General features: G+C 44.1%; 2 protein-coding genes across 3 annotated transcripts; one reads left to right on the top strand and one right to left on the bottom strand.

Annotated features, from left to right (window-relative positions):
• Positions 1-100: 100 nt before the first annotated feature.
• Cep19 (centrosomal protein 19) lies at positions 101-5,776 on the bottom strand. 2 transcript variants are annotated; one of them, XM_032900097.1, is made up of 3 exons: positions 4,795-5,776; positions 3,772-3,965; positions 101-1,233 (listed from the first exon to the last, which is right to left on the bottom strand). In XM_032900097.1, the coding sequence occupies exons 2-3, from the start codon at positions 3,935-3,937 to the stop codon at positions 872-874; spliced, it is 528 nt and encodes a 175-aa protein (XP_032755988.1). In that variant the 5' UTR covers positions 3,938-3,965; positions 4,795-5,776; the 3' UTR covers positions 101-871. The 2 variants fall into 2 exon arrangements, with proteins under 2 accessions (XP_032755988.1, XP_032755989.1); XM_032900098.1 differs by having other exon boundaries at positions 3,772-3,950.
• Positions 5,342-24,599, top strand: Pigx (phosphatidylinositol glycan anchor biosynthesis class X). Its single transcript, XM_032899311.1, has 7 exons — positions 5,342-5,359; positions 9,081-9,348; positions 10,904-10,967; positions 15,576-15,717; positions 20,098-20,311; positions 23,258-23,358; positions 23,992-24,599. The coding sequence occupies exons 1-7, from the start codon at positions 5,342-5,344 to the stop codon at positions 24,133-24,135; spliced, it is 951 nt and encodes a 316-aa protein (XP_032755202.1). The 3' UTR covers positions 24,136-24,599.
• Positions 24,600-25,043: the final 444 nt, after the last annotated feature.

Here is a 25,043-nt window from a genome sequence, read left to right as displayed (position 1 = left end):
CATATGTCCTCACACTACTCTGTCCTCCAACTCACACAAACCAGGACACCCCAAAACCTGGAAAACAAAACACCAGACTGGAGGACAGAAAAACCGATGAGACTGAACATTGCATTCACGGCTTTATTCGATGTGTAATGGTTTCCTTGTAGAAAACATATGATTTCTATCAATCAGATAATGTTCTAGTAAGAACAAACACATCTGCACACAGAGGCCTTGTGAGGCCGCGATCTTTGCACAACTAAACTTACGAACAGGTCTGAACAGCAGCACCTATCGCTCATTGTGGGCAGACTTCCCATTGTACAAACCAGCCTTTCACAGGAAGTGGCTCTGGGTTTCAGAGTAACGTTAGAACACATTTCCTGATCGCGGAGTAGACTTGCCTGCTTCTGCCACATGTACTTGTAGCTGTGAGACATTTTGCATTTACAGGTATTCCTGTCTACCCCAGAGTTAATGCACACAGGGTCCTAATGAGCACAGGTTAATTCTAGTCTTGTCAAACTATAATTACTCACCCTTCCCCAGATTTTCCTATTTCTTGTCTCTTTACTTCCCCCTTCCCCCTTTGCTTCATCTCGATTTCTATAAAATACATCTGTAGCATTTCAGGGTCAAGCAGGTATTGACCTTTCTACAGCCTTCATCAAATACCTGGCTCTTAGCTTTTTCCTGAGTAATATAATAAAATACCTTTTTACACGTTCTCGAGTTACTTTCTCTTTAGATTGCAGATTCCTATCCTGTGTTTCTGTGTTTCTCATAGGGCTGTGTAGGACATGTAAGTGTCTTGGTTTTATGGATCATTCGTGTCTCAGCGTTTTCTAGAACCGCTCTTCCTTCTTTGTGGAAACGTGGCGTAGTCTCAGAACTCATCGACGGATGCTGTGTCCCAGCTGCAGGACAGCAGCTGCTCATCCTGAGGGAACTCAACCTCCACGTCATACACAAAACTGGGGTCATCCTTTCTCTTCTGATTTTTCTCGAAAAGTTCATCCATGATGCTCTTCCTTTTGGCGAGCTCCTTGTCGTCCAGTTTGTTCAGGTCTTCCTCGGGATCAATGGTTGTTTCCCGCTGGATCTGTTCCATTGTTTCTGCCAGGCTCTGCCCCTGCAGGGAACCTCGTAAAAAAACAAACAGCTTCTCCAGCTGCTTCAGGGACACCTGTTCCAGGTAACTCTTGTGCCGCGGGTTATTCTTTAATTGTTCAGCAGCTCTGGTGCAATCTGGGAGGGAGAAGAGTATATTACAGCACACAGCACACCCATTACAAACTACTGCATGGACGAACACAGACCCCTGAGATCACTCGCTCTGAGGTAGCCAACTGGCTAAAGGGATTTATTAAATCAATTATGTTTTAGAACTGTTTTTATAATCAACTGAGTTTTAACACTTCTCAGTTACGTGGCAGCCTTCCACATTAAAACATCCCACCCTACAGGGAAGTTCCTACAGACAAGAGTAAACAATTCAAAGTAACACAGGAAATCCCTAAATCTGACCAAATTCACTAGGTCCTTCCCTTCCGGAGGATAAACAAAGACTGCTGAGGGTCACTCTCAAAGGAGCTTAATTTACACACAAGACTCTTGAGACCTGCCAAACAGCCTAACAGAAACAAGAGGCACTCTCCACCCTCTGAGCTGCCTGCAGGCTGAGCAGTGTTCCCAGTTTTGTGAGCTGTCACCTATGCTGGCGTAGGCCTTGGTGATGCAGCTGTCTCTGAGTCATTTCTGCTCCTGTGAGTAACCCCTCACCCATATTCCTGTAAGTGACCCCAGTAAAGCTTGTGGGTTCATTAAATCGAACTTCAGTGGTATTCACACTTTGGTCATGGGTTCACTATCTGAGATAAACACACCTAACTATGTTGTTTCAACCTAGGAGAAGTTGGTCATACAGCACACATATGAAGAGTTGGAAGGACAGAATGTTTGAGGCTAGCCTGGACTATTTAACTAGGTCCTGCCTTAAAAGCAAAAAATACAACAGAGTGGGTATGGTGCTACAGGTTTATAATTGTTTCTCATCCCAGCATTAGGAGGCTGAAGCAGGAGGATACTCATGAGTTCTTGGCCAGCCAAGGTGAAGCAGAGAGATCTTGTCTCAAAGAAATACCAAAAAATAGAATAATTTTTTAAAAGAATTTATTTATTTCGACTGTATATGCTGAGTGTTTGCCTGAATGTGTTAGTGTGTACCTTATGTGTGGTGCTGGCAGAGATCAGTAGAGGGCGCTAGATCTCCCGGAACTGGAGTTAGAAGATGGCTGGGTGCTGCAATGTGGGTGCTGGGAACTGAACCCAGGTCTTCTGAAAGAACAGCAAGTACTCTTAACTGCTGAACCATCTCTCCAGCCCCCAAATAAAACATTTTAAATAAACAAACAAACAACTTTGGTGTGGAGAGAGAAGGACGGATTATTTCTTTTTTTATTTTTTTTTTTACTTTCTAAACTTAAAATTACTTTGTAGAGATGTTAAAAACTTTCAACTGAAGAAAATGTCTAAAGATAAAAAAAAATGGCATGATTTTTTTATTTGTTTTAGAGACTATGTAGCCTCTGCTGGGTTACAGCGTACTATGTAAGACCAGGTTTGGCCTCAAACTCCCAGAGATTCACCTGCCTTCTGAATGCTGGGACCCCTACCCCTCCTACCAAAAAGGGGGGGGGCAGGATCCTGGAGGCAGGAGCTGGGGTTGGGGATTTAGCTCAGTGGTAGAGCGCTTGCCTAGGAAGCGCAGGCCCTGGGTTCAGTCCCCAGCTCCGAAAAAAAAAAAAAAAAAAAAAAAAAAAAAAGGAGGCAGGAGCTGATGCAGAGGCCATGGGCTTACTAGCTTGCTCACCAAGGCTTGCTCAGCCTGCTTTCTTGTACTAAAGAGGATCATCAGCCCAGAGTGGCCCTACCCACAGGGACCGGGCCCTCCCACATCAGTAATCAATCAAGAAAACGGACCACAGGTCTGCTACAGATCAATCTGTTGGGGGCATTTTCTCACTTGGCATTCCCCCTTCCTAAATGATTCCAAGCTTGTGTCAGGTTGATCTAAAAATACCAACACAGAAACTGAAGTCGATGAATAAGTGATCTCACAATGATCACAGGCAGGTCTCGGACGATTTAAACCCAGGGTTGTTGAACTCTGAGGAGCCTGTCATTCCATTGCAAGGAACTGAAATATCCTCCCTCTCCCCTCCCTCCCTCCCTTTCTCTCCTTCCTTCCCTCCCTCCCTCCCTCCCTCCCTTCTTTCTCTCCTTCTCCCTCCCTCTTTCTTTCCCTCTCTCCCTTCTCTCCTTCCCTCTTTCTCTCCCTCCCCTTCCTTTTCCCTCTCAGTAGGACTGACTCAGGACCTTGCACACAGTAGGTCAGGGTTCCACCACTGATTTTCAACCCCTCCCCAACCCATCCCTTTTGTTTTCTGCTCTCATTTTGAGACAGGCTACCTCAAGTTGTCCAGACATTTTGCATTAGCAACTTTCTTGCTTGGGTTATAGGTGTGTGTCACCATACCTGATGATGTCGGGTTATTTTTATTAAACGACTTAAGAATATTTAAGACAGGAGGTGAGGGCTGAAGAGCTGGCTCAATGGTTAGGGGTGCTTGCAGGGTTCCCAACTTCAGGATTAGGCTTGCAACTCTAGCTGCAGGGAATCTGATGCCCTCTTCTGGTCTCTGTAGACACCAACTCACGTGGACACAGACACATGAATAAAATAAGCTGACAGCTAGGCAGGAGGCGAGATAAAACGAGGCGTACCTGAGAACTTCGAAAAGTTTCGGACAGGCATGATGCGCTGGCGGCTCTTTCCTTCAGCTTCACTCTCATAAATCAAGATCATGGCCGGAGGCTGGAACCTAACTCCACACTTCTTGGCAATGTATTTCATCGTCTCGTGTAACTCAGGGTAAACTGGAGATCTCATACGGATAGGACAGCTGTGCAACAATTTCCTAAGAGAGGTCAACCACATCGAGCTAGGTGTTCAATAAATCCTTCCCCATCTCCTCAGTGAATCTGGCTGTGGACTAGCCCCACGATTGTACGCTCACAAAGTTCCGGACTTTGAGGGATACCCCGAAAGTTTAGTCTGGTCCAGGCTAGCCTTAGCTCATCGGATCTCTGAGTAGGTAATGCCATTCTGTCTGGACCCCTTAGTGTGCTGCACTCGTACCAGAGATTACACACAAACCTCCCGGGGGCCCAAGAACTGACCTGCTGGCCTTCGGAATCACTTTGATGTTCCAGTTAAAGTGCTTCTGATTCACCCTCTATGTATATGTCCTTTTAAACTTTTTCCTTTTTCGAGACAGTGTCTCGTGTAGCCCAGATTGGCTTTGAATTTGTTATGAAGTGGAGGATGACCATGAATTTCTTATCCTCCTGTCTCTGCTTCCCAGTGTTAGAATCACAGCATGTGCTACTAAACTTGGTTTATGGGCTGCTCAAGACGGAACCCAGGGATTTATGCAGAGTAGGCAAGCATTCTTTTAGCTATGCTACGTCCCCAGCACTTTCCGCTTTATAAACATTTTGTACTGAGAAGTCCACTAGACCAGATGTAATTGCCTTGTGCTTTCCAAATTCATCCATTCATTCTTTCTTTCCTTTTTTTTTTTTTTTTTTTCAAGATAGGGTTTCTCTGCCTATTCCTGGAACTCTGCAGACCAGGTTGGCCTGAACTCAGAGATCTGCCTGCCTCTGCTTCCTGAGTACTGGGATTAAAGGTGTGCATCACCACTGCCTACCCCCACCATTCTTTTATTCATCATTTTTACTTACCATGTATCCTCCCTGTTATTCTATTTGCTCTAGGAAGGCAGGAAGTGTGTCCATTTTCATTAAGCTCTTAGTACATGTCTGGAACATAATAAAGGTAATACTTGTTCAGTGCTGTGTATTAATACAAGTAAAGTTACTATATATTATCCTGGGGTACTGGGCAGGAGTCAAATGCTGGTACACATACGCTGTTATATAATATGAAGTACTGTTACAGGAATTGTTAGTTTGTGTTGAGGCTTCTCTAAGACCATGTAGGCCAACATTTTCACAGGTCCTTCTCTTAAACCTAGCAGCCTGGGGTGGAACTGTCAGCCCTTTACTCTTAATAGCCAGATTCTGATCAATCCATCCATCCATCCCTTCCTTCCTTCCTTCCTTCCTTCCTCCCTCCCTCCCTCCCTCCCTCCCTCCCTGTTTCTCTGAGGATACTACAGAAGCACAGCTGAAGACAGCCATCAGGAGCACCCCACCAGTCTGCACAGGTCTCAGAAAGCAGCGGGCTGAGCGGAAGCCTCAATGAGCATTAGGCAGAGGGGCACTCATCATGGTGGCTCCTCGGCAGGTCTGTGATGCATGAAGGGATGTGTCGTGATTGCTGCAAACATCCTGGCCTCGTGTCCACCTGGCAGCTCACTTCTGAAGTCACCTGGACACACCCTCATTGTGCTGCTCCCACGTTACATGCTATAACATTAGGCTCATTTGAAAGGCTTTGCGAGTGGCCTTCTCCCTCCTGCCTTTGACTGTTAGTATTAGCAGGCCAGACTGAGCTATCGGCACAAGGAAGACAAGGTTAGAACTGGCACACTGGTAGCAGCTTCCAACTAGTAACTGTTGAAGCCCCAGGAAGGCAACGGGAAGTTCCAGAGAGGAAGCAAATAACTGAAGTGGAAACGCTGGAGTAGAGGCAGAGGAAGCTATGAGAACTGGGTGCTGAAGAGTTTCAGGAGGCTTCCTGGCCTTAAGCGGTAATACTAGTCATTGTAGGAATGAAGTGTCTGTTGTTATTAAAATCTTGTTGTTGTTAAATATCTGCCTGTGCCCATCCAGATAGAGCACACCAAACCAATATGGCTCCACAAGGAGAGATTTAATGAAGAATGAGACGAGGGGAAGGGGCGAGAGAAAGAAGAGAAAAGAGAGGAGGGCAAAGGAAGTCTGCCTTTTATTTGGAATGTGATGTAACCATTCCCAGGTCGAGGTGGGAATTGAGCCAAAAGGTCTTCTGGGAATGTATGGCTGTTGCCATAGCAACAGTGACCAACCTTTGTAGCTGTTGGAGGTAAAGGCAATTCCTGATACCAACAGTGTCTCAACAGTCAAGGCCCCTAGGAGCTGTAAGTCCAGCAGATGACTGCTGCTGTCACTCACAGCCGCTGGGCGCTGAGCATTCCAGTGGCTGGCAAATGCTTGCCAAATGGATGCCAACAGCATCCAACCTGAGCACCCAGAGCCATGCGTCACTAGCTTCTAAATCAGGAGCCCTAAGTCCCGACCTCTCAGTGTTTGGAATTGCAATCATCTAGTCTGCTAGTCTAGGCCTTGGACACTCAAGGGCCTGGGAACTTCTCCTACTGATTTCTATCCAGTTAGAGCAACATGACCCCAGCCAGCTGACCGCTGACAACCGAAATATCAATCACAGTTAAAATGGCGGATCTGAACAGGCATAGTGTCTTATGCCTGTAATCCCAGAACTCAGAAGGCCAAAACAGCAGGACTGCCCTGAGTTCCAGGACAGCTGTTTGAGAACTCTGTTTGTTCCCTTACCTCTCAAGAAAAAAAGGGGGCTTGGGGTGAGGTGCAGATAATCAGCCTCTCCATATGCAAAACAGTAATGTTTATGTGGCCTTTACTATAGCTTATTTGTCTGACTATGGTACTTTTCCAGGTATAAGAAACGCAGATATGGGGTTGGGGATTTAGCTCAGTGGTAGAGCGCTTGCCTAGCAAGCGCAAGGCCCTGGGTTCGGTCCCCAGCTCCGAAAAAAAAGAAAAAAGAAAAAAGAAAAAAAAAAAATAAAGAAACGCAGATATTTTCAGATTAGTACTTTCTGCTCTCTTTCCTTCTCTACCCTCAGTGGCAAAGTAGTACACTCAATTTTAAGAATTACTTAGATTCTTACACTTGCATAGTGGCTGTGATTTGCAAATGTTGAAATTGAATTGATGTCATACAGGTACAAGATAGAACGAGGCCTGTCATTGGACGAGAAGGAAGGATGGGTGGGAGAAAAGTTTTAGAGAGAGGAGGAGACTGGAGCGAGGGGAGAAGCAGCAGAGAGAACATGGAGGCTGATGTTAAGATTCCTCTCTGCACATTTACAGGTTGTTATGAATATTCTTTTTTTTTTAAGATTTATTTATTTATTTCATGTATGTGAGTACACTGTAGCTGTCTTCAGACACACCAGAAGAGGGCATCAGATCTCATTACAGATGGTTGTGAGCCACCATGTGGTTGCTGGGAATTGAACTCAGGACCTCTAGAAGAGCAGTCAGTGCTCTTAACCACTGAGCCATCTCTCCAGCCCCCTGTTATGAATATTCTTAAGGGATGGATGTGTACAGGGCTTTTTGTTTGTCTAGGTGAGCAAATTATATATTATCAATTGGATCGGAGGTTATTGTGTTGTGTGTTCTTTCATGTTTTAAGTTCAAGAGTGTATGTGGTGACTGGAGATGTGTATTTCTGACATGGTGGCAACCTGCCTTGGGAACTAGATGGGTAGAGAGACTGTTGCCAGGCTCAGAGAGAAGCCATCAGCAGTGTGATGTGGGATTGAGCAAAGCGGGTGAGAGGAAGATATCTTCCAGATATCTTGGGGCACTATGCTGCCGGATCTAGTGTGAGATAAAATAAGGCATTTTTAATAATTTTACAGCAACAGAGGTAAGGTAGCATAAGGTAATAATATCTTTATAAACTTAGTTCTGTAGGAGGACAACTCTAGGTGCACTGTTTAAGAAACTAACATTATATTAGTTCGTTATAGAAAAATAGGGAAAAATGGGAAAGAGAAAAGGAATATTCATCTAACTTCTATTCTTTTTTTCTAGCTATATGTATGTGTACATATATATATATACATAAATATAAAAACTACGGTTTAGTTTTATATCATACATATGGTTTCCTTATTAAAATGAAAATTTTATGGTTGCTAGGTAAATTTATCATATAGGGTCATCATCTGTATTCTCACCCCTAGTGATAGATATGAGATTTTTACTCAGGTTAGTCATAATAAAGAGCTGCTTTTCATATTGCTGTGGTTTGCCTTTGATCTGAGTCAATGACCACTCACTATTCCCAAATCACCTCACTAAAGTGTGATGTTAGTAAACTTTCTAGAACCTTCTAGACACTCTCTGGTCTACAAACACAAGCAAATGGCCACATTTGTGAATAGGGTCGATAATAATGTTAAGGTCTTGACTATGGAGTTTTCTTTTTAATTTATTATTGTTGTTGGTATTTCAAGACAGGATTTCTCTGTGTAGCTCTGGCTGTCCTGTCATGGTCTCACTCTATAGACCAGGCTGGCCTCAAACGCGGAGATCTGACTGCCTCAGCTTCTCCAGTGCTGAGATTACCCGGCTTTTTGTTTGTTTGTTTCGTCCATATTTCTTAATAGCCTGTTTGTAGTGTTATATTACACTATCTTCCTACTTTTGAGAACTCAGAGCCTTCTGATCTGTAGTACAACACTCTCTAAGCCTGCTAACACATTCCGCAGTCGGGAGGAATGACATCACATTTAACTAATGTACTTTTATCTAATATACTTTTTCTACCAGGGATCAAGTACTGTGCTCCCCAGAGCACCTAAGGGGATACAGAGTTCCCGATTCATGCGCTTACCAATGCAAGGCGACCCTTCCTACCCTCCGCGGCTCTTCTTACCCTTGAAGGCGTACAGGACGTGAAAATCTGAACAGCAGTGAGGGGGTGGTTTCCATCCTAACCGCCTTGCACAGAGGAGCACTTAGATCGACTTTGAGGCGAGGTGGAGCCTGACGCTGCAGGAAGGGGCGGCAGCCATAGCCTACAGGAGTAACCATGGGGTGAATTCAGCGGCAGGGGGCCCGACCCGCACGCATCCGGTTGAGGACAGGAAGCGGGGCTGAGCCCGGCGAATGCGGTCCTAAGGCAGCTCGCCGGGTCCAGAGGCCCGCCAGGGCGCCCCAAGGATCGTTCTCTAGGCAACAGCGGGGCGCGCGAACTGCGCTTGCGCAGCCTCTCGCCCCGCCCCGGCTGAGATGAGGAGGGGCGGGGCTAGGGGCCGGCCTCCCAGGAACCTGGAGTTACAGGGGGACCTAGGGTGGGAGCGCAAGCAGGATTCTGTCCGGGTCACCGTGGAAGGTGGGGGTACGCTCTGCGTGCTCAGGTTCCTCCCGTGACCGCAGCTTGCCCTGCGCGCCCCTCTCGGGCGTCGGGCTCCGGCGTCCTGGCTGCCAGTGCCGTGGCCTGGCTGCTCCTCTGGGCAGCTGGGCTGGTCGGCAGGCTCGCCGCAGACATCAGCGACGCCCCCTTCAGCGCTGGTAAAGGTCAGGGGGCTGAGGTGGGGAGCATTCGCGGCGCCTGGGGTACCAGAGTCCAGAGGAGGTTAGCAACAAAGGCTGCGTGCGCCCTTTCCTGCTTGATCTGTGCTGGGTGTTCCATCCCGGGCTTCAGAGCCTGGCTTTGTCTTCCCGAGGCGGGACTGGCCACGCTGTGACTAAAGTGCTAATAAACAAGAACAGCCAGCCACGAAGCATCTTGGGATGTTTATGGTTCCCCTTAAGATGCTTTGTGCTAGCTGAGAGGCAACGAACCCTCGGCATCCAGCGAAGTGTGAGAACGCCCAGACAGCATGTATGGGAGAAGGGGTGAGGTGGTGTGTTATGTGACACACTTCCTAGAGAAACACGCACGCACGCACGCACGCACTACTCACTCCAGAAAGGTAACCTCTGTACCAGTGTCCGGTCTGGTAAACCAATTAATTTTTTTATTGGTTTTTATTTACTAGTAGGAATATGGGTGAGGGGTCGTTTACTAGGAACAAGGATAACTCAAAAGAAGTTTCGTCGCTCATCCCCAAATGGGTGACTCCTGAAAACTGCAACCCTGGAGCTCACTAAGCAACTTCCAGGCAGATTTCAGCGCTAGCACGATTTTTCCCCCATCTCTTTTCTCTCTGCAGTTTGCCCCCAGCAACTGTTGACTCCCTGTTGGTAGGACCCTCAAGCTTCTCCCATCTGTTTATCTCCTGGCTTCACGTTACTGAGTAACAGGTTTATCAGTGATTCACACTGTGTTTTAATGTTCTTCCCACACATTTCTAGCCAGTGTTTTATAGCAAGGTATCTGGCTACTGAATCTTTAGGGTTTTTGTTTGTTTGTTTCTTAATTTGTGATATCTGAGAAAGGGTCTCTCTTGGAGCTTGTATGTAGACCAAGCTGAATGCTGGTACCAAAGCTGTATGCCATCTTGCCTGTCTTGAATTTTTAGTCACTGAGTAATAGTTTTAGTGACCAAAATAAGCATGGAATCAGTTTATGAAGATTTCTGTTTATTCCAAGTGTGTAAGTGAACTCCTTGAATCTTCACGTGCCCCTCATTCTCTTACCTTGCCTTTTTTTTCCAAACTCTCCCTACATCTTCACAGAGTGTCTGTGTACAATTTTCCAAGACTTGTAGATATGGTCATATAAGAATACAGAAGCTGCTGTATCATGTATTAAACATGATTTGGTAAGCCAGGGTGATGTCTCAAGGTCACATGATCAAAGTCCTTTGTGCATGGTAGCAGCTTTCTGATTGTGTCTACTTGTGTTGAATACCTCAGACATCCACAGAGAGGACTGGTCTTACTCAAAGACAGCTGTTAAATGGTGGAAAACAGAGAAGCCAACTCCAGAGATGTTCTCAACCTTGATGATGTACTACTGGGAGTAGATTTCTATGTAGCTGAAATGTGTACATTTAAAATTTTTACCTTGGGCTGTTGGTGGTTAGGCTTTTCTAGCAAGTAAAGCTTACTGTAGTAGTTATTTTCTAACTACTTAAGATTTCTTTTCCTGAACGTATTTTCATTTTTAACGTCTTGATTTTTATAGGTGTAAGGGCCACTTGTTCTGAAATTATTTTGAGGCAAGAATTTTTGAAAGATGGTTTCCACAGGTAGGTTGCCCACTGGTTTCTACTTATATTAAACGACTTTCACATCATTCACAGCAATAAATTAATAGTTGAAATATGAATAAATTAAAAATTTGTTTCTTTCTTTTTTTTTTTTTTTTGCTTGTTTGTTTTGAGACAAGGTCACATATAGTCCAGGCTGGCCTCAAACTTGCCATGTAGCTTGGGATAACCTCGAACTCTTGATCCCCTTGCTTATCCACCCAAGGGCTGGGATTATAGATGTATGCCACTGAGCCTGGCTTTCTTAAAGTCACAGAGTAACAGATTTGTCATATGTGGTTCGCACTTTGAAATGATTACATGATTAAAATAACAGTGGATTAATCGTTGCTTGCTGTGTACATATACATGTATAATTTTATTTAATTTTGTATGTCTTTATTTATTTTTCTTACTTGAGACAGAGTATTGCAGTGTAGCTCAAGTTGGCTTGAAACTTTGTGATCTGACTTAGCCTTCCAACTGCTGGAATTACAGCTGTATACTGTGCGATTCCTGGTTTATTTTGCTCTTATTTTTAATAATTATCTTGCCTTTTGAAAAGATTACTTCTTGCCATGTTAATATTCCTAATACATAAACTCTTTTTTTTATTAAAGTTTATTTATTATATATGAATACACTGTAGCTGTCTTCAGACAACACCAGAAGAGGGCATCAGACCCCATTACAGATGGTTGTGAGCCATCATGTGGTTGTGGGGACTTGAACTCAGGACCTCTGGAAGAGCAGTCAGTGCTCCCAGCCACTGAGCCATCTCTCCAGCCCATACATAAACTCTTTTTTTTTTTTTTTTTTTTTGGTTCTTTTTTTCAGAGCTGGGGACCAAACCCAGGGCCTTGCGCTTCCTAGGTAAGCGCTCTACCGCTGAGCTAAATCCCCAGCCCCCCATACATAAACTCTTAAATTAAGAAATAAAAGGCCAACCTGCAGTGGTAGCACACATCCTTCACCTCAGCCCTCTGGAGGCCGAGGCAGTCATATCTCTGAGTTCTACGCCAGCCTGGTTTACTGAATGTGGTTTATTTACCATTTACGTAATTACTAGATCGTGTGCTGTTACTTTGATTCACTGCTTCCGTTCCTTCTTTGCTACTGGTCTTTCTCTTTGTTGGTTTTTCTTTTTAAGCTCCGGCTTTCATACTTTTCTGTTGCCGTCTCCAACTCCCTTGGTCTCTCATTATTCAGTCTCTAATTGTTTTTAATGAGGCATCCAGAAGGTTTACATCTTTTGAAGTTATGGTCAAGTCTTTAAAAATTACAAACAGACTTAGGCAGTGAAATGGCTCAGTAGTTGCTTGCCCCAGAAATAACATAGTGGAAGGAGAAAGCTGACTCCCACAGGTTGTGCTGTGACCTCCACATGTTAACACATGGCAAGTGCAAGCCTTCACATGACCATACACACACCCTATTATGTAGGGTTTCTCATGCTGACTCCCATTTTATATATACACATATATACATATATACACATATATATACACACATATACATATATACACATATACACATATATAATTATATAATAATTTTATAATTATTAAAACACCCAAAATAAATAATTATTAAAAACACTTCCCTTTCTCTCCTAAAGTTTTTGCTTATCTTTAAATCCGTGGTCACATTAGGTATATTTACAGATACCTTAAATGTATTAGATTTATTCATTCTATGTAAGTTTTGCCTGCATGTATGTATGTGTGAACCAGTTGCATGCTTGGTACCCATGGAGGACAGAAGATGGATGGCATTGGATACCCTGGAACTGGAATCACAGACAGTAGGGAGCCACCCCGTGGGTGTTAAGGATCAAACTCTGGTCCTCTGTACTAGAACAAAAGCTCTTAATCTATGAGTCACATCTCTACTCCCTTAGAAAGACTTCTAAGGTCTACTTGCCCTTCTATTTCATAATCATTAAGAAAAGAGGTTTGCTTTGCCTCTTGTTTCTGGAGTTACAAGGATGAAGTATGTCTTATGTAGGGTTTCTCATGCTGTGATTAAACACTGTGAACCAAAAGTCACATGGGGAGGAAAGGGTTTCTTTCATCTTACGGCCCTCAGGTCACAGTCCATCATGAGGGACATCAGCACTGGAACCCGGAGGCAGGAACTGAAGCAGAGACCATAGGAGAGTGCAGCTTCCTGGCTTGCTCCACATAGCTTGCATAGTATGCTGTCTTATTCAGATGCCCAGGAGTGGCACCGCCCACAGTGGGCTGGGCCCTCTCACATCAATCATCAGTTAAGAAAGCTCCCCAACACTTGTCTACTGGCCAGTCTAATGTAGGCATTTTGTCAGTTGAAGCTACCTCCTCCCATGTGACCCTAGCTTGTGTTAAATAGACAGATAGATAATAAATAATAAAAACAAAACACAAGCCCTAACCCACCCAAGAGGCCACACCTGGTAGGGACTTTCTTTCTTTCTTCCTTCCTTCCTTCCTTCCTTCCTTCCTCCTTCCTTCCTTTCTTTCTTTCTTTCTTTCTTTCTTTCTTTCTTTCTTTCTTTCTTTTTTTTCAACCAGATTTAGAGGTAGCACTGAAACAGCAGGTCCAAGCCGGCCTTTTTGTTGACTGCTATTTTTCTTGCTTTTGCTCCTTTTGTCCTGACTCTTTACATGTTCAGGAATGTGTGATGAATGTTGACGATGTCAAGACTTTGTTGTTTGTAATTCCTGTTTTCTTTCTTTTTTTTTTTTTTTTCTTTTCTTTTTTTTTGGAGCTGGGGACCCGAACCCAGGGCCTTAAGCTTGCTAGGCAAGTGCTCTACCACTGAGCTAAATCCCCAACCCCTGTTTTCTTTCTTTAAAGATTTGTGGGTTCTTCCTGCTGACAGGTACAGTTTTTATTTATCCGCTTGTTCCTATAACCTCTTGTTGATTTAGTTATAAAGTTACGGAGGTCTTCACTTTGAGGCTAACTTATCTAAGACCTTATCCTATAGGATCCGTACTGAGTGCTTGTGTTTTACATGTTGATCAGTCAGAACGTGAAAGCTCTCTAATCATGTGTGACGCTTTGGAATGCTTTAGTCTCCAGCTCTTTTTTTTTTTTTTTTTTTTTTTCTGGAGCTGAGGACTTGTGCTTCTTGGCAAGCGCTCTACCACTGAGCTAAATCCCCAACCCCTAGTCTCCAGCTCTTTGGTCACATTTTGCTCAGGCTTCTGGGCTTTTTGCCTTAGCATTCAGAAATTTCTATTTGGACTTTTGACTTTTATTTGTTTCTTTAATTTTAATATAAGCTCTTTTCTGGACTTGGTTCTGTGACTTCCAGCCACTCCGGTCTCTGGCAGCCTGTTTCGCCGTTTCCTTAAGCAAAGCACCATGCTGTGCTTGGATCTCCTGTGCACTGTCATCCAGCATTGCCTCTGGACAGAAAGCTGGGACAATAGTGCATCTTACTTTATTTTATGTCGTTGTTTTGCTTGTTTTGGGATAAGGTTTCACCAAATAGCCTAAACTGGATTTAAATTTTCAGAGATCTTTCCGTATTGGTCTGGGGGCTGAGATTATAGGTGTCTACCCTTCTCTCCCAGTTTGTAACTTATTTTAAGCTAATTTTTATTATTTCTTATTAACTATTTTTAACTTTATTTTTTTTTGAGACACCTCCTGGCTTAAACTAATTTTTAAAGAAGACATATTTTAGCCAAGGATGGTAGTGCCTGCCTTTAATCCCAGCACTCAGGAGGCAGAGGCAGGTAGATATCTGTGAGTTTAAGGCCAGCCTGTTCTATAGAGTGAGTTCTAGGACAGCCAGAGCTACACACAGAAACCCTGTCTTGAAAAACAAACAACAAACAAACAAACAAAAAACAAGCAAAAAGACTTAGTGTGTGTGTGAGTGTGTGTGTGTGTGTGTGTGTGTGTGTATATGATGAGTACCTGTGGGTAGGTATATATATGATGTGTCCAGGTTGGCTTGTGTGTTTGTATGTATGTGTGCGAATACCTGCACGTATGCAGGTGTGTGTACCTGTGGGTATGTGTGAGTGTAGGTGTGTATATATGTGTACCTGTGGGTAAGCGTGCAGCTATGTATACCTGTAGATATGTGTACATGAATACGTGGACCTGTGGATATGTATGGGTGTAAGGGCTCGAAGAGAGGCGTCTAGTCTCTCAGAGCTAGAGTTACAGGCTGTGTGAGCAACCTGGAATGGGTCTGAAACTGAACTCAGGTTCTCCACAAGAGCAGCACTCTCTTATTAAACACTGAGCCGTCTCCAGACCTAAGTCAATTCTTGTAGATGCTTATGAAGTAGTCAGTCTTTTTCTACATAAATAACCAGTGTCCCCTCAAATCATACAGGTTCTTCTCTGGGAAATATTAACATAAATGTGACTACGTTTGGATTTTATTCCTTCACTCTGATCTTCATCTCTTTTCACATTAGCCCTGTGCTGCGACTCATGGCATGGGTCATGAAACATATGATCTCTTGTGATGTAAATATTTCATTCGACATGGTAATCTACGTTTAGAAAGTGAATTCAAAATACAGTGTCTGTGCTATTAATACAAATCTCTTATTTAGTAACTGAGTGAGGAGATTTACTTTAAATACCCTTGTCTTCCAGAGACCTTTTAATAAAAGTGAAATTTGGGGAAAGCATCGAGGACCTACAGACCTGCCGGCTCCTAATCAAACACTACATCCCAACAGGACTCTTTGTGGACCCGTATGAGTTGGCTTCATTACGGGAAAGAAACATAACAGAGGTGAGGATACTGGGGAATGTGTAAAGAGAAATTAACATAGGAACGCTAGGATGTGGATTAAGGCAAGATGGTAGGTAAAGGTACAACACTGTAGTTTTGTTTAAGTTTTTGAGGTACTTTTTAGCAATAGCGAAGGCATATTCTTCAACCAATGAGTGACAGTTGTCAGGACTAAGCCAACCAGCCTGAGGCAGTTAAAGGCTTTGCAGGGTTATAGTTCATAGGTTAGTGACTAAGAAGGTTAATGTATATACGTGCGTCTCAGCCTCTGAGGAGATAAGGGTTAATAAATAGTGATCAGCTTTGGTAATAGGAAAGACACTGGCGTTTTATTTTTGTGTTTGCTGTGTATGTACTTGGGTTTGTGCATGCGTGAAGGCCACAGGCTGACACAGGATGTCTTCCTCTATCTCTCCTTCTTATATTTTGTTGCTGTCTCTATTACTTTCCTATTGCTGTGATAAAAACCCCATTACCAATACAACTTATAAATGAAAGTCTAATCGGAGTTATGGTTCCAGAGTCTATGGCAGGCTGCTGGACCAACGGCTGAGAGGGCGCTCATAAGCAGGAGGCAGAACACACACTAGGGTTTGTGGAGGCTTTTGAAACCCAAAAGCCTGCTCCTCCCCTCATGACCCCTGTGACCCCCCCCCACCTCCTTCAACAGGGACACACCTGCTAATCCTACCACAGGATCTCTCACTGAACCTGGGGTATGGTCCTTTTTGGTTGGACTGACTGGCCAGCCAGACCAGAATCTACCTATCTCCCCTCCCATCCCTCACCAGTTCCAGCGTTACAGATAACAGGACTGGTCTGGCTTTTATGTGAGTTCTAGAGAGCTGAACTCAGGTCCTCAAGTTTGCTCAGTGGGTATTTTACACATTGAGGCGTCTTCCATGCCTCTAGTATTCGGGGATTAATGTCATATTTCTAGGGGAAATGAAAAATAGTGTATTAAAGAATAGTAAAAGTAAGTCACCATTAGCAGGTTGCTGCTAAAACTGCTTAGGAAGAAATGCATAGTGTCAAATGACTATGTAAGAAAGAAGAAAGATCTCGAGTAAATAAGGGTCTGGAGAGAAGGTTCACTGGGAGGAATCTCTTGATAAACAAACATGGGGGTTGGGGATTTGGCTCAGTGGTAGAGCGCTTACCTAGGAAGCACAAGGCCCTGGGTTCGGTCCCCAGCCCCAGGAAAAAAAAAAAAAAAAAAAAAAAAGCTCTGCAACTTCTGTGTTAGTAACCAGCCCCAGCAGTAAGGAAGGAAGACAAAGAGTTCAATTTGGGGTTGGGGATTTAGCTCAGTGGTTGAGCGCTTGCCTAGGAAGCGCAAGGCCCTGGGTTCGGTTCCCAGCTCCGAAAAAAAAAAAACAAACAAACAAACATGAGGACCCAAGTTCAAGTCCCTACAACTCATGTAAAATCCAGGTGCTGAGGAGCAGAGCGTCTGCAATCCTGGAGCTTCTGTGGGGAGAAGGGAGGCAGAGAGAGGATTGAAGGTGATTCCAGAAGCTCACAATCCAGCTGGGCAGGCATGGTGGGGTCTCAAGGAAGTTGCAAGGCCAGGGCTGACACCTGAGGTTGTTCTCTTGGTGCCCAAATGTGTACATGTTTGTTATACGTATAAGTGTGCACACACACACATGCACGCACAGACACAGGCACAGACGCACACACAGACACAGGTGTGCACACACACATGCACAGACACAGACGCACACACAGACACAGGCACACGCACACATCTCAGCTAGGCTTCTTCAGGACGAGCAAACGAAGAGGCTAAGAAACAGCTTAGTGGTAACAGTGATTGCTGCCCTTTGGTTTCCAGCTCACAGCTGCCTGTTAACTCCAGCTCCTGGAGGATCCGATCCCTGTATAACAGGAAACAGAATTATTGCAACTCCATAAGCAAGAACAAGTGGTATTATAGGCTAGTACTTAAAGTTTCCACCTATGAAAACAAATACCCTTTTAACGGTAGGTAGGATGGTCTTTAAAGTAATGAGCTCCCCTGTGGCCATTAAAGTATGAAGTAGTGGCTGAATACTTGGTAAATGTCTTTCCTGAGACTGTGGTTTAATGTGGTCACTTCCGAGGTCCCTTAATGATTCGTGTCTGTAGAGAACATTTGCTCCTAGTGGGTGGTTACTCCTGTGGGTAGGAGGAAAAGAACATGTAAAAAGCATATAGGGCTTGCTGTCACAGCTAAATAGGGAAATTATAATGCTTACTGTGACAAGGAGTTAATGCTAATGGTTTCTCCGAGGTGTATCAGAGCTTAGCATAGAAAACCTAAACAGAACAGAGGGGTGCGCGAGTATGTGTATGTGCACTCATGTGCCTACATCCGTATACATATTTCATATCCCTGGATGTGGATTCACAGATGGTACCCCTGGATGTATATCGGGTATATCTATGACATATGTATATATGTCTCATGACTATTGCTAAGTAAATACATAACAGCATTTCACTAGTTGTTCTTGCTTACGATATCTGCATTAATTCTATTATACTACAGACATTCAAATATCAGAATGTAGCCATAGCCGGCTGTGGTGACACCTGCCTCAAGCCCCAACACTCAGGAAGCAGAGGCAGGTGATATCTGTGAGTTAGAAGGCAGCTTAGTCTACATAGAGTTCCAGGCCAGCCAGGAATATATTTGTGTATACAGATTTCCAGTGTAGCCAACCTCTGCGCCTCTGTATTTCCTCTGCTAGTGTAGAATATGCACCTATTTTTGAGACACAGTAGTCTGGAGTGACCTGGAATTTGCTCACTAGGTTCCCTGGGTAACTGAACGTGACATAGTCTCAGCTCAGCTTCGTAATGCTGGCCTCACAGGGATTGTCGCACCCTGCTTGGCTTAGGGCATTTATTTTAAAATGTTCTAAACACATTTTTGTTTGGTTAGCTTTGTGTTTTGAGACAGGGTCTCACTGTGTAACCCTGGATGGCCTAGAACTCATTATGTAGACCAGGCTAGCCTTGAACTCACAGAAATCCATCTGTATCTACTTCCCAGGTGCTGGGATTAAAGGTATACATCACCCTGCTGGCACATAACTTTTTTATTTTTTAAACCTTTATTTTGTGTGTGTGTGTGTGTGTGTGTGTGTGTGTGTGTGTGTGTGTGTGTGTGTCTGCTCATGGAGGGCAGAAGAGGGATTGGATTTCCTGGCGCTGGAGTTACAGGCAGTTGTGAGCTGACCAACATGGGCACTATGAACTAAATTCAAGTCCCCTCTGAGAGCTCTTAAACTCCGGAGCCATCTCTCTCTCTAGCACCTGTTTTATTTGGTGTTGTATCCTATGACAGACATGTAGAGATCAGAGGTCAACTTTTAAAAAAGATTTAATTTCTTTATTACTGATTTTTACGTATGCTTATGTACGTGTATGTGTACATGCACGAGTAGGTGTTCACAGAGTCCAGGAGAGTGTGTTGTGTCTTTTGCAATTAGAGTTTGCAGGCATTTGTACGAGTCCATCATGGAAGCTAGGATTCAAACAATGCCCTACAAGACAGAGAAACAGTTGCTCTTAACCACTCAGCCATCTCTTTAGCCCAGTGGGAAACTTTGTGGAGTCAGCGGTCTCCTTCCGCCATGTACACCAGAGTCTACAGTCAAGCCGTCAGACTTGCTCAGCAAGTCCTTTATCTATGGAACCATCGCTTAGAGTTTAAAAAAACGTGGCTTCCTGTTAGGAGTCCTGGTGCACACCTGAAGCTTTAGCACTTGGGAGGGTGAGGCAGGAGAGTTGCAGGTTAAAGGCCAGGCTGAGCTGCAGAGTAAATTCTGATGCAGCCTTAGGCACTCTTGTTGGGGGATGGAGGGAGAAGGAGAGGGAGGGAGGGAGGGAGGGAGGGAGGGAGGGGGAGGGAGAGGGATGGAGGGAGGGAGAGAGAGAATGAATATGAGAATAATGTGTTACTCAGTGGTAGGTCCCTTACCTGTATAAAGGTCCTGAGCCCCAGCACCTCAAAGATAAAACTGTTTCTCACATTTTCACTCTATGCACACCCTAGGAAGTTGCTGACCTTTGCTTGGCTTCCTGCCTGCACTCTTGTCTTGCTCAGTACTGTCTTACTTCACCAAAAAACAGGAAATGGCCGGGATGATACCAGTCATTTTAACCTAACACACGTTGGGCGGTTTTTGTCAGTCGTTGTTCCCTGGTCTACTCTTATTATTCATACATCATATCCTGTGTTCTCTGCATACAATTGAGGAATGGCCCATGGCAGGATACAGCTGAAGCTACTGCTTGTGTGTACAGCAGCCCTCGGGGTTACCCTTTGTCTTCTTCATTTCTCTTCACTAGTGTTTTTTCCTCGGTTGATATTTGTTTTCTCTCCCACAGGCAGTGATGGTATCAGAGAGTTTTAATCTAGAAGCCCCCAGCTATTTGTCCACAGAGTCTGCAGTCCTCATTTATGCCCGGCAGGACGCACAGTGCATCGACTGCTTCCAGGCCTTCCTACCTGTGCACTATCGATATCACCGTCCACATAAGAAGGATGGAGACACCCTCATTGTGGTCAACAACCCTGACTTACTGATGCACTGTGACCAAGGTGAGGGCGGAAACAAGTGGAAAGGCGTGCTGGCTCAGCCGAGGACGGAGAGGGCAAATGCAGTCCCTTTGTAACTTTTTTGTTACAATTTTAAACTTATAGAAAACCACATACACATGTGATCTAGCGAATTGTTGTAAGGCGGATGCCTATAAATACCACCTACGTCAGGAACTAAAGCTTCACAGGCTTGTGAGGTAGCTCAGCAGGTACGGTAACTTGCTGGTAGGCCTGGCTACCTGCATGGGTTCCCAAGACCCACATGATGGAAGGACAGACGGACTCCTGCAAACTCTCCTCTGACCTCTGAATTGTGCATGGTGCAGTGTACACACAAACACACACACAAGGTACACATGTACATACAAACATGTGTACACACACACACACACACACACACACACACACACACACACACTGTAATGTTTTGTTTTGTTGAGGTAGGGTTCCTCTGTGTGTGGGACAGCCCTGTCCTGGAACTCAATTTAGACCAGGCTGGCCTCAAACTCAGAGATCAGCCTGCCTCCGCCTCCCAAATGCTGGTATTAAAGGCGAGTGCCACCACCGCCCTGCTCTAATTCTTTTTTACTTTTTATTTAAAGAGAATACCCCGCAGCTATTCCATGTGGTCTGTCTCCGTCACAGTCTCCCCTGTCCTCTAGGACTAACTCGTTTACTTACTCTAACACTTGCTTCCTCTTTTCTTTTAAGATTTTAAATTTTATGTATATTTGTGTGTCTGTGTGTGGATATGTGAACCTCGGAGGATAGTGCCCAAAGTGCCCAGAAGCTGCTGTCAGAGTCCCTGGAGGAGCTGCAGTTACAGGCGGTTGTGAGCTACCCACCATGGGTGCTGGGAACCAAACCCAGGTCCTCTAGAAGGGCAGGAAATGCTCTTAACCTCTGGGCCGTTTCTCCAGCCCCAACCCTCCATTCTTAATGGTCATAATTTTTTTCCTGGTGTATTCGAGACAGGGTTTCTCAGTGTAGTGGTGGCTGACCTGGAACTCGGGGATCTGCCTTCCTTTGCCTTCTGAATGCTGAAATTAAGGTCGTGCTACGCCACCACCCCTGGCTTTAATGGGAACTATTCCTAAATATTATAATTTAGTCTGTCCATTACAAAACAAAACAAAACAACCTCCCCCCCAAAAAACAAAACAAAAATGAAAATGTTTCTCTTAAGTCTCTTGAGTCTACAGTTCCCATATCTCTGGTTGATGACTCCAGAGATACGATAAGATTCACTAATGTCTGGCTCCTTCTTCAATACCGTAGGTAACATGATGTTCTCTTATGAGTAGACATGAAATAACTGGCCATTTCTCTTTTGGGGAAGGAAATGAGCTAAGATCTTCCTATGTAGGTCCCTCTTGCCTTAACAGTCTCTTGCCTCAGACTCCCGAGTGGTGGCATTGCTCTACTCCCTTTATGGTGATCTGTCTCTCCTTTGCTGCTTTCTGCTCTGTTTTTAGGTTTATTTTGTGTATGAGCGTTTGTCTTCACGTATGTATGTGCACCGCGTACTTGCCCGTGGGTCGTTGTGAGCTTTGGATGCTGGGAACTGAACCTGGGTCCTTTTGAAGAAGAGTGAATGCTCTTAACTGCAGAATCCCGTCCTGCTGTCTGTTTTTACAATGGCTCACAGGGCTTTGAGACTTTCGTGCTTTGTCTCCTCTGTCATGTGCTGTGTTTGTGGGGTTCTGTATTTGTGAGATGCTGTGTTTGTGTGTAGGGTGCTTGCTCACCTACATTGGTGATGGACATTGTTCATGAGCTTTGGGGCTCTCTCTACAGTTCTGTTTTATATGGAGATGTGGGTAAATTACAAAACTATTCTTGATGGACTTGGTGGTGCATGGCTCTAATCCTGGTGGCTGAGAGAGAAGGATCAAGAGTTTGAAGGCATTTGAGGCCCTGTCTCAAAAATACAAGAGGGAAAAAGCCAGCTGTTTGTATGCTTGTAAAACTTGGAGTGCGGGGCTGGAGAGATGGCTCAGAGGTTAAGAGCACTGGCTGCTCTTCCAGAGGTCCTGAGTTCAAAGCCCAGCAACCACATGGTGGCTCACAACCATCTGTTATGGGATCCAATGCCCTCCCCTGGTGTGTCTGAAGAGGGCTACAGTGGACTCATATACATAGCGGGGATCAGGAGTTAAAGACCATCTTTAGCTCATAGTGAGCTCAAGGCCAATCTAGGCTCCACGAAATTGTTGTCAAACAACAAAATAAGACTAAAAGTCCTCCTTTGATTAGTTCTTCATACAGCCTTAGAATGGAGGCCTTTTCTTTAGTTTGAAAAGCTCTTTGAATTTTGATTTGTCCTAGTGTCCAACAGTGCTGTTACTATTAACTAGCAGAGAGGGGTTTTGATCTTAGGCTGTCTCTGATGATGTGAGCATTGAGACTTTCACTCTGCTCACCTTTATCCAGTCAAGTTTTCTGTTCCCTTTCATGACACCGTTACTTATCCACATAAGCTTTGAAGAAGACTTTCTCCTGAGAAAACACAGAATTCTGATACTGTTTGCTTTGATCTGCGTGTTCTTCATAGGGATGTTTGATATGGAAATTTATCAGGCTGTACACTGAAGAAGTCTTCTTACTTTTCTGAATATAATTCAGATACTTCAAAACAGGTTTTTGAAACAGTAGATCTTTTTTTCTGAAGTGATCCTTCAAAAAGAGGTAACATTACATTTTTAGTGGAATTTATTCTGTTTTGATTCTGTGATCACCATTGCAATTTCATATGTCTTAGGTATCCATGTAAGAAAGGACACCAGCCTCTGACACATGGCTCCGAACCATCTACAGTGTGTGCTGAAATGTTTGCATTCTCATATCCTAGCAGGAGTGACTCTGGTGAAGTGAAAGACAGCTCTAGCCTTGAATCTAAATACAAATTTTCTGACATCTTGTCCCCCCAACCCCTTCTTTTTTCAGAGTTCCCAATTTTGAAATGCTGGGCTCAGTCAGAAGTAGCAGCTCCTTGTTCTTTGAAGAGTGAGGAGATCTGCCAGTGGAAAAACATGCAGTACAAATCAGTAAGATGCTCTGTCTGCCCTTAAATAACACTGCCTCATTTCAAAGTCTGTCTGCCGTGTTCAAAGGGTTAGCGTGTTAGATTCTAATACAGAACGCTTTGGCTGTTTTAATACTGTTTCTTCGCTACTGACAGCCACAGTCGGTAAAGTCGGTATCATTTAAATTGGGAGCTGGTGGTGGAGGGCAGTCCCATTCCTTATTGGTTCAGAGCACACCGTAGCAGGCACCCTTTGTAAGGTTGTGAAATGGCAAGGAAAAGCAGTGTAAATCCATTCCATCTCCTTCAGCACGAAGACTAGAAGTTTAAGGTTTAAGGCTGTCCTCGACTATGCTGTGAGTTGGAGCCCAAGAGAGTGACTCTTCCTCCCTCAAAAACCATCACCTGCCTGTAGCTCCCTCAGTAGCAGTAGGGCCCTAGAGGTAATTCCAGCTGCTGTGAGCTGACGGTGGTAACAGCCATAGCACGTCCAGAAGTTCTCATCTGACAGCTGTCTTACATCTTCTGGCTCTCACTCTTTCTGCCCCTCTTGTGAGAAGTTCTCAGAGCGTTGAGTGGTAGGAACTTGGTGTGGGTGACCCATCCGTAGTTGAGCCCTGAATGTCTCTGATTTTGTGTTCCCCTCTCTCCACAGATACTTAAGAATTTGACAGTCCAGGTGCCAGTGGGACTGACTATACACACCTCTTTAGTGTGCTCCGTGACACTGCTCATTACGGTTCTGTGTTCTACTCTGATCCTTTTAGCTGTTTTCAAATACGGCCATTTTTCCCTGTAAGTTTTATGCAGTTAAGTGTTTTCTACCTAATAAATGAGACCTATTCATTGTGACAAGAGTGTTCTTTTCAGAATTACCTGGTTATTTTGTCTTCATTTGTGGTAAAATTCTGTTTGCCAGGCAGATCTGTCAGTTCATGGCCAGTCTGGTCTATATTGTGAGACACTGTCTAGAAAAACAAACAACAAAAAATATTTTGTTCCCCAGAAGAAATTTTGGGTCATTGTCAGATAATTGGAAATTTTAGCCTTCTGTTGTATAACCTTCAAGTGCTCTTTGATTGTCTAGTAGAGAAGCTATGTTGTGTTAAATTAATATTTAGAAGTGACTGCTTTCATTTGATATAGAAAAATGAGCTCATTAACTTTTGTTTTGTGCATAGAACCTTTAATTTACCCTAAACATAGAGACACCCTTATAATTAAGAATAAAGTAATTTAGATGATTATTTATAAAAAGTACAATCCTCAGATGATTTTTTTTTTAAAAAAACAAAACAAAACAAAACAAAAACCCCAAATAGTCTTGATTTAGTGTTATACTTGGTGGAAACAAAATTGGGACATAAATGCTACAGGTTAACTAACAAACACATTCTACAGCTAAGGGAAACAGTTCAGTCAATGAATTGCTCACCACATAAGCATGAAGACTTAAGTTCATTCCCCAACACCCCTGTAAAACACTATGTATGGTAAATACTTATAGTTTCAGTCCTGAAGTGTGTATGCATTCATGGTGGGGAGGTGGAGGAATGTGGAGGGCAGGAAGATCTCAGGAACTGCCTGGCCAGCGAGCTAGACTAACTGGTGAGCCCCAGGTCCCAGGGAGAGGCTTGACTCAAAGACAAGAACTAAAACCACTCGGTGGATAGCTCCTGGGAATACCCACTCAAAGTTGACTTCTGG

This window comes from Rattus rattus, chromosome 4 (assembly GCF_011064425.1).
Source record: "Rattus rattus isolate New Zealand chromosome 4, Rrattus_CSIRO_v1, whole genome shotgun sequence".
NCBI lineage: Eukaryota > Metazoa > Chordata > Mammalia > Rodentia > Muridae > Rattus > Rattus rattus.
Note: the sequence above shows the minus strand (reverse complement) of the source record. Positions and strands in the feature narration are given on the sequence as shown.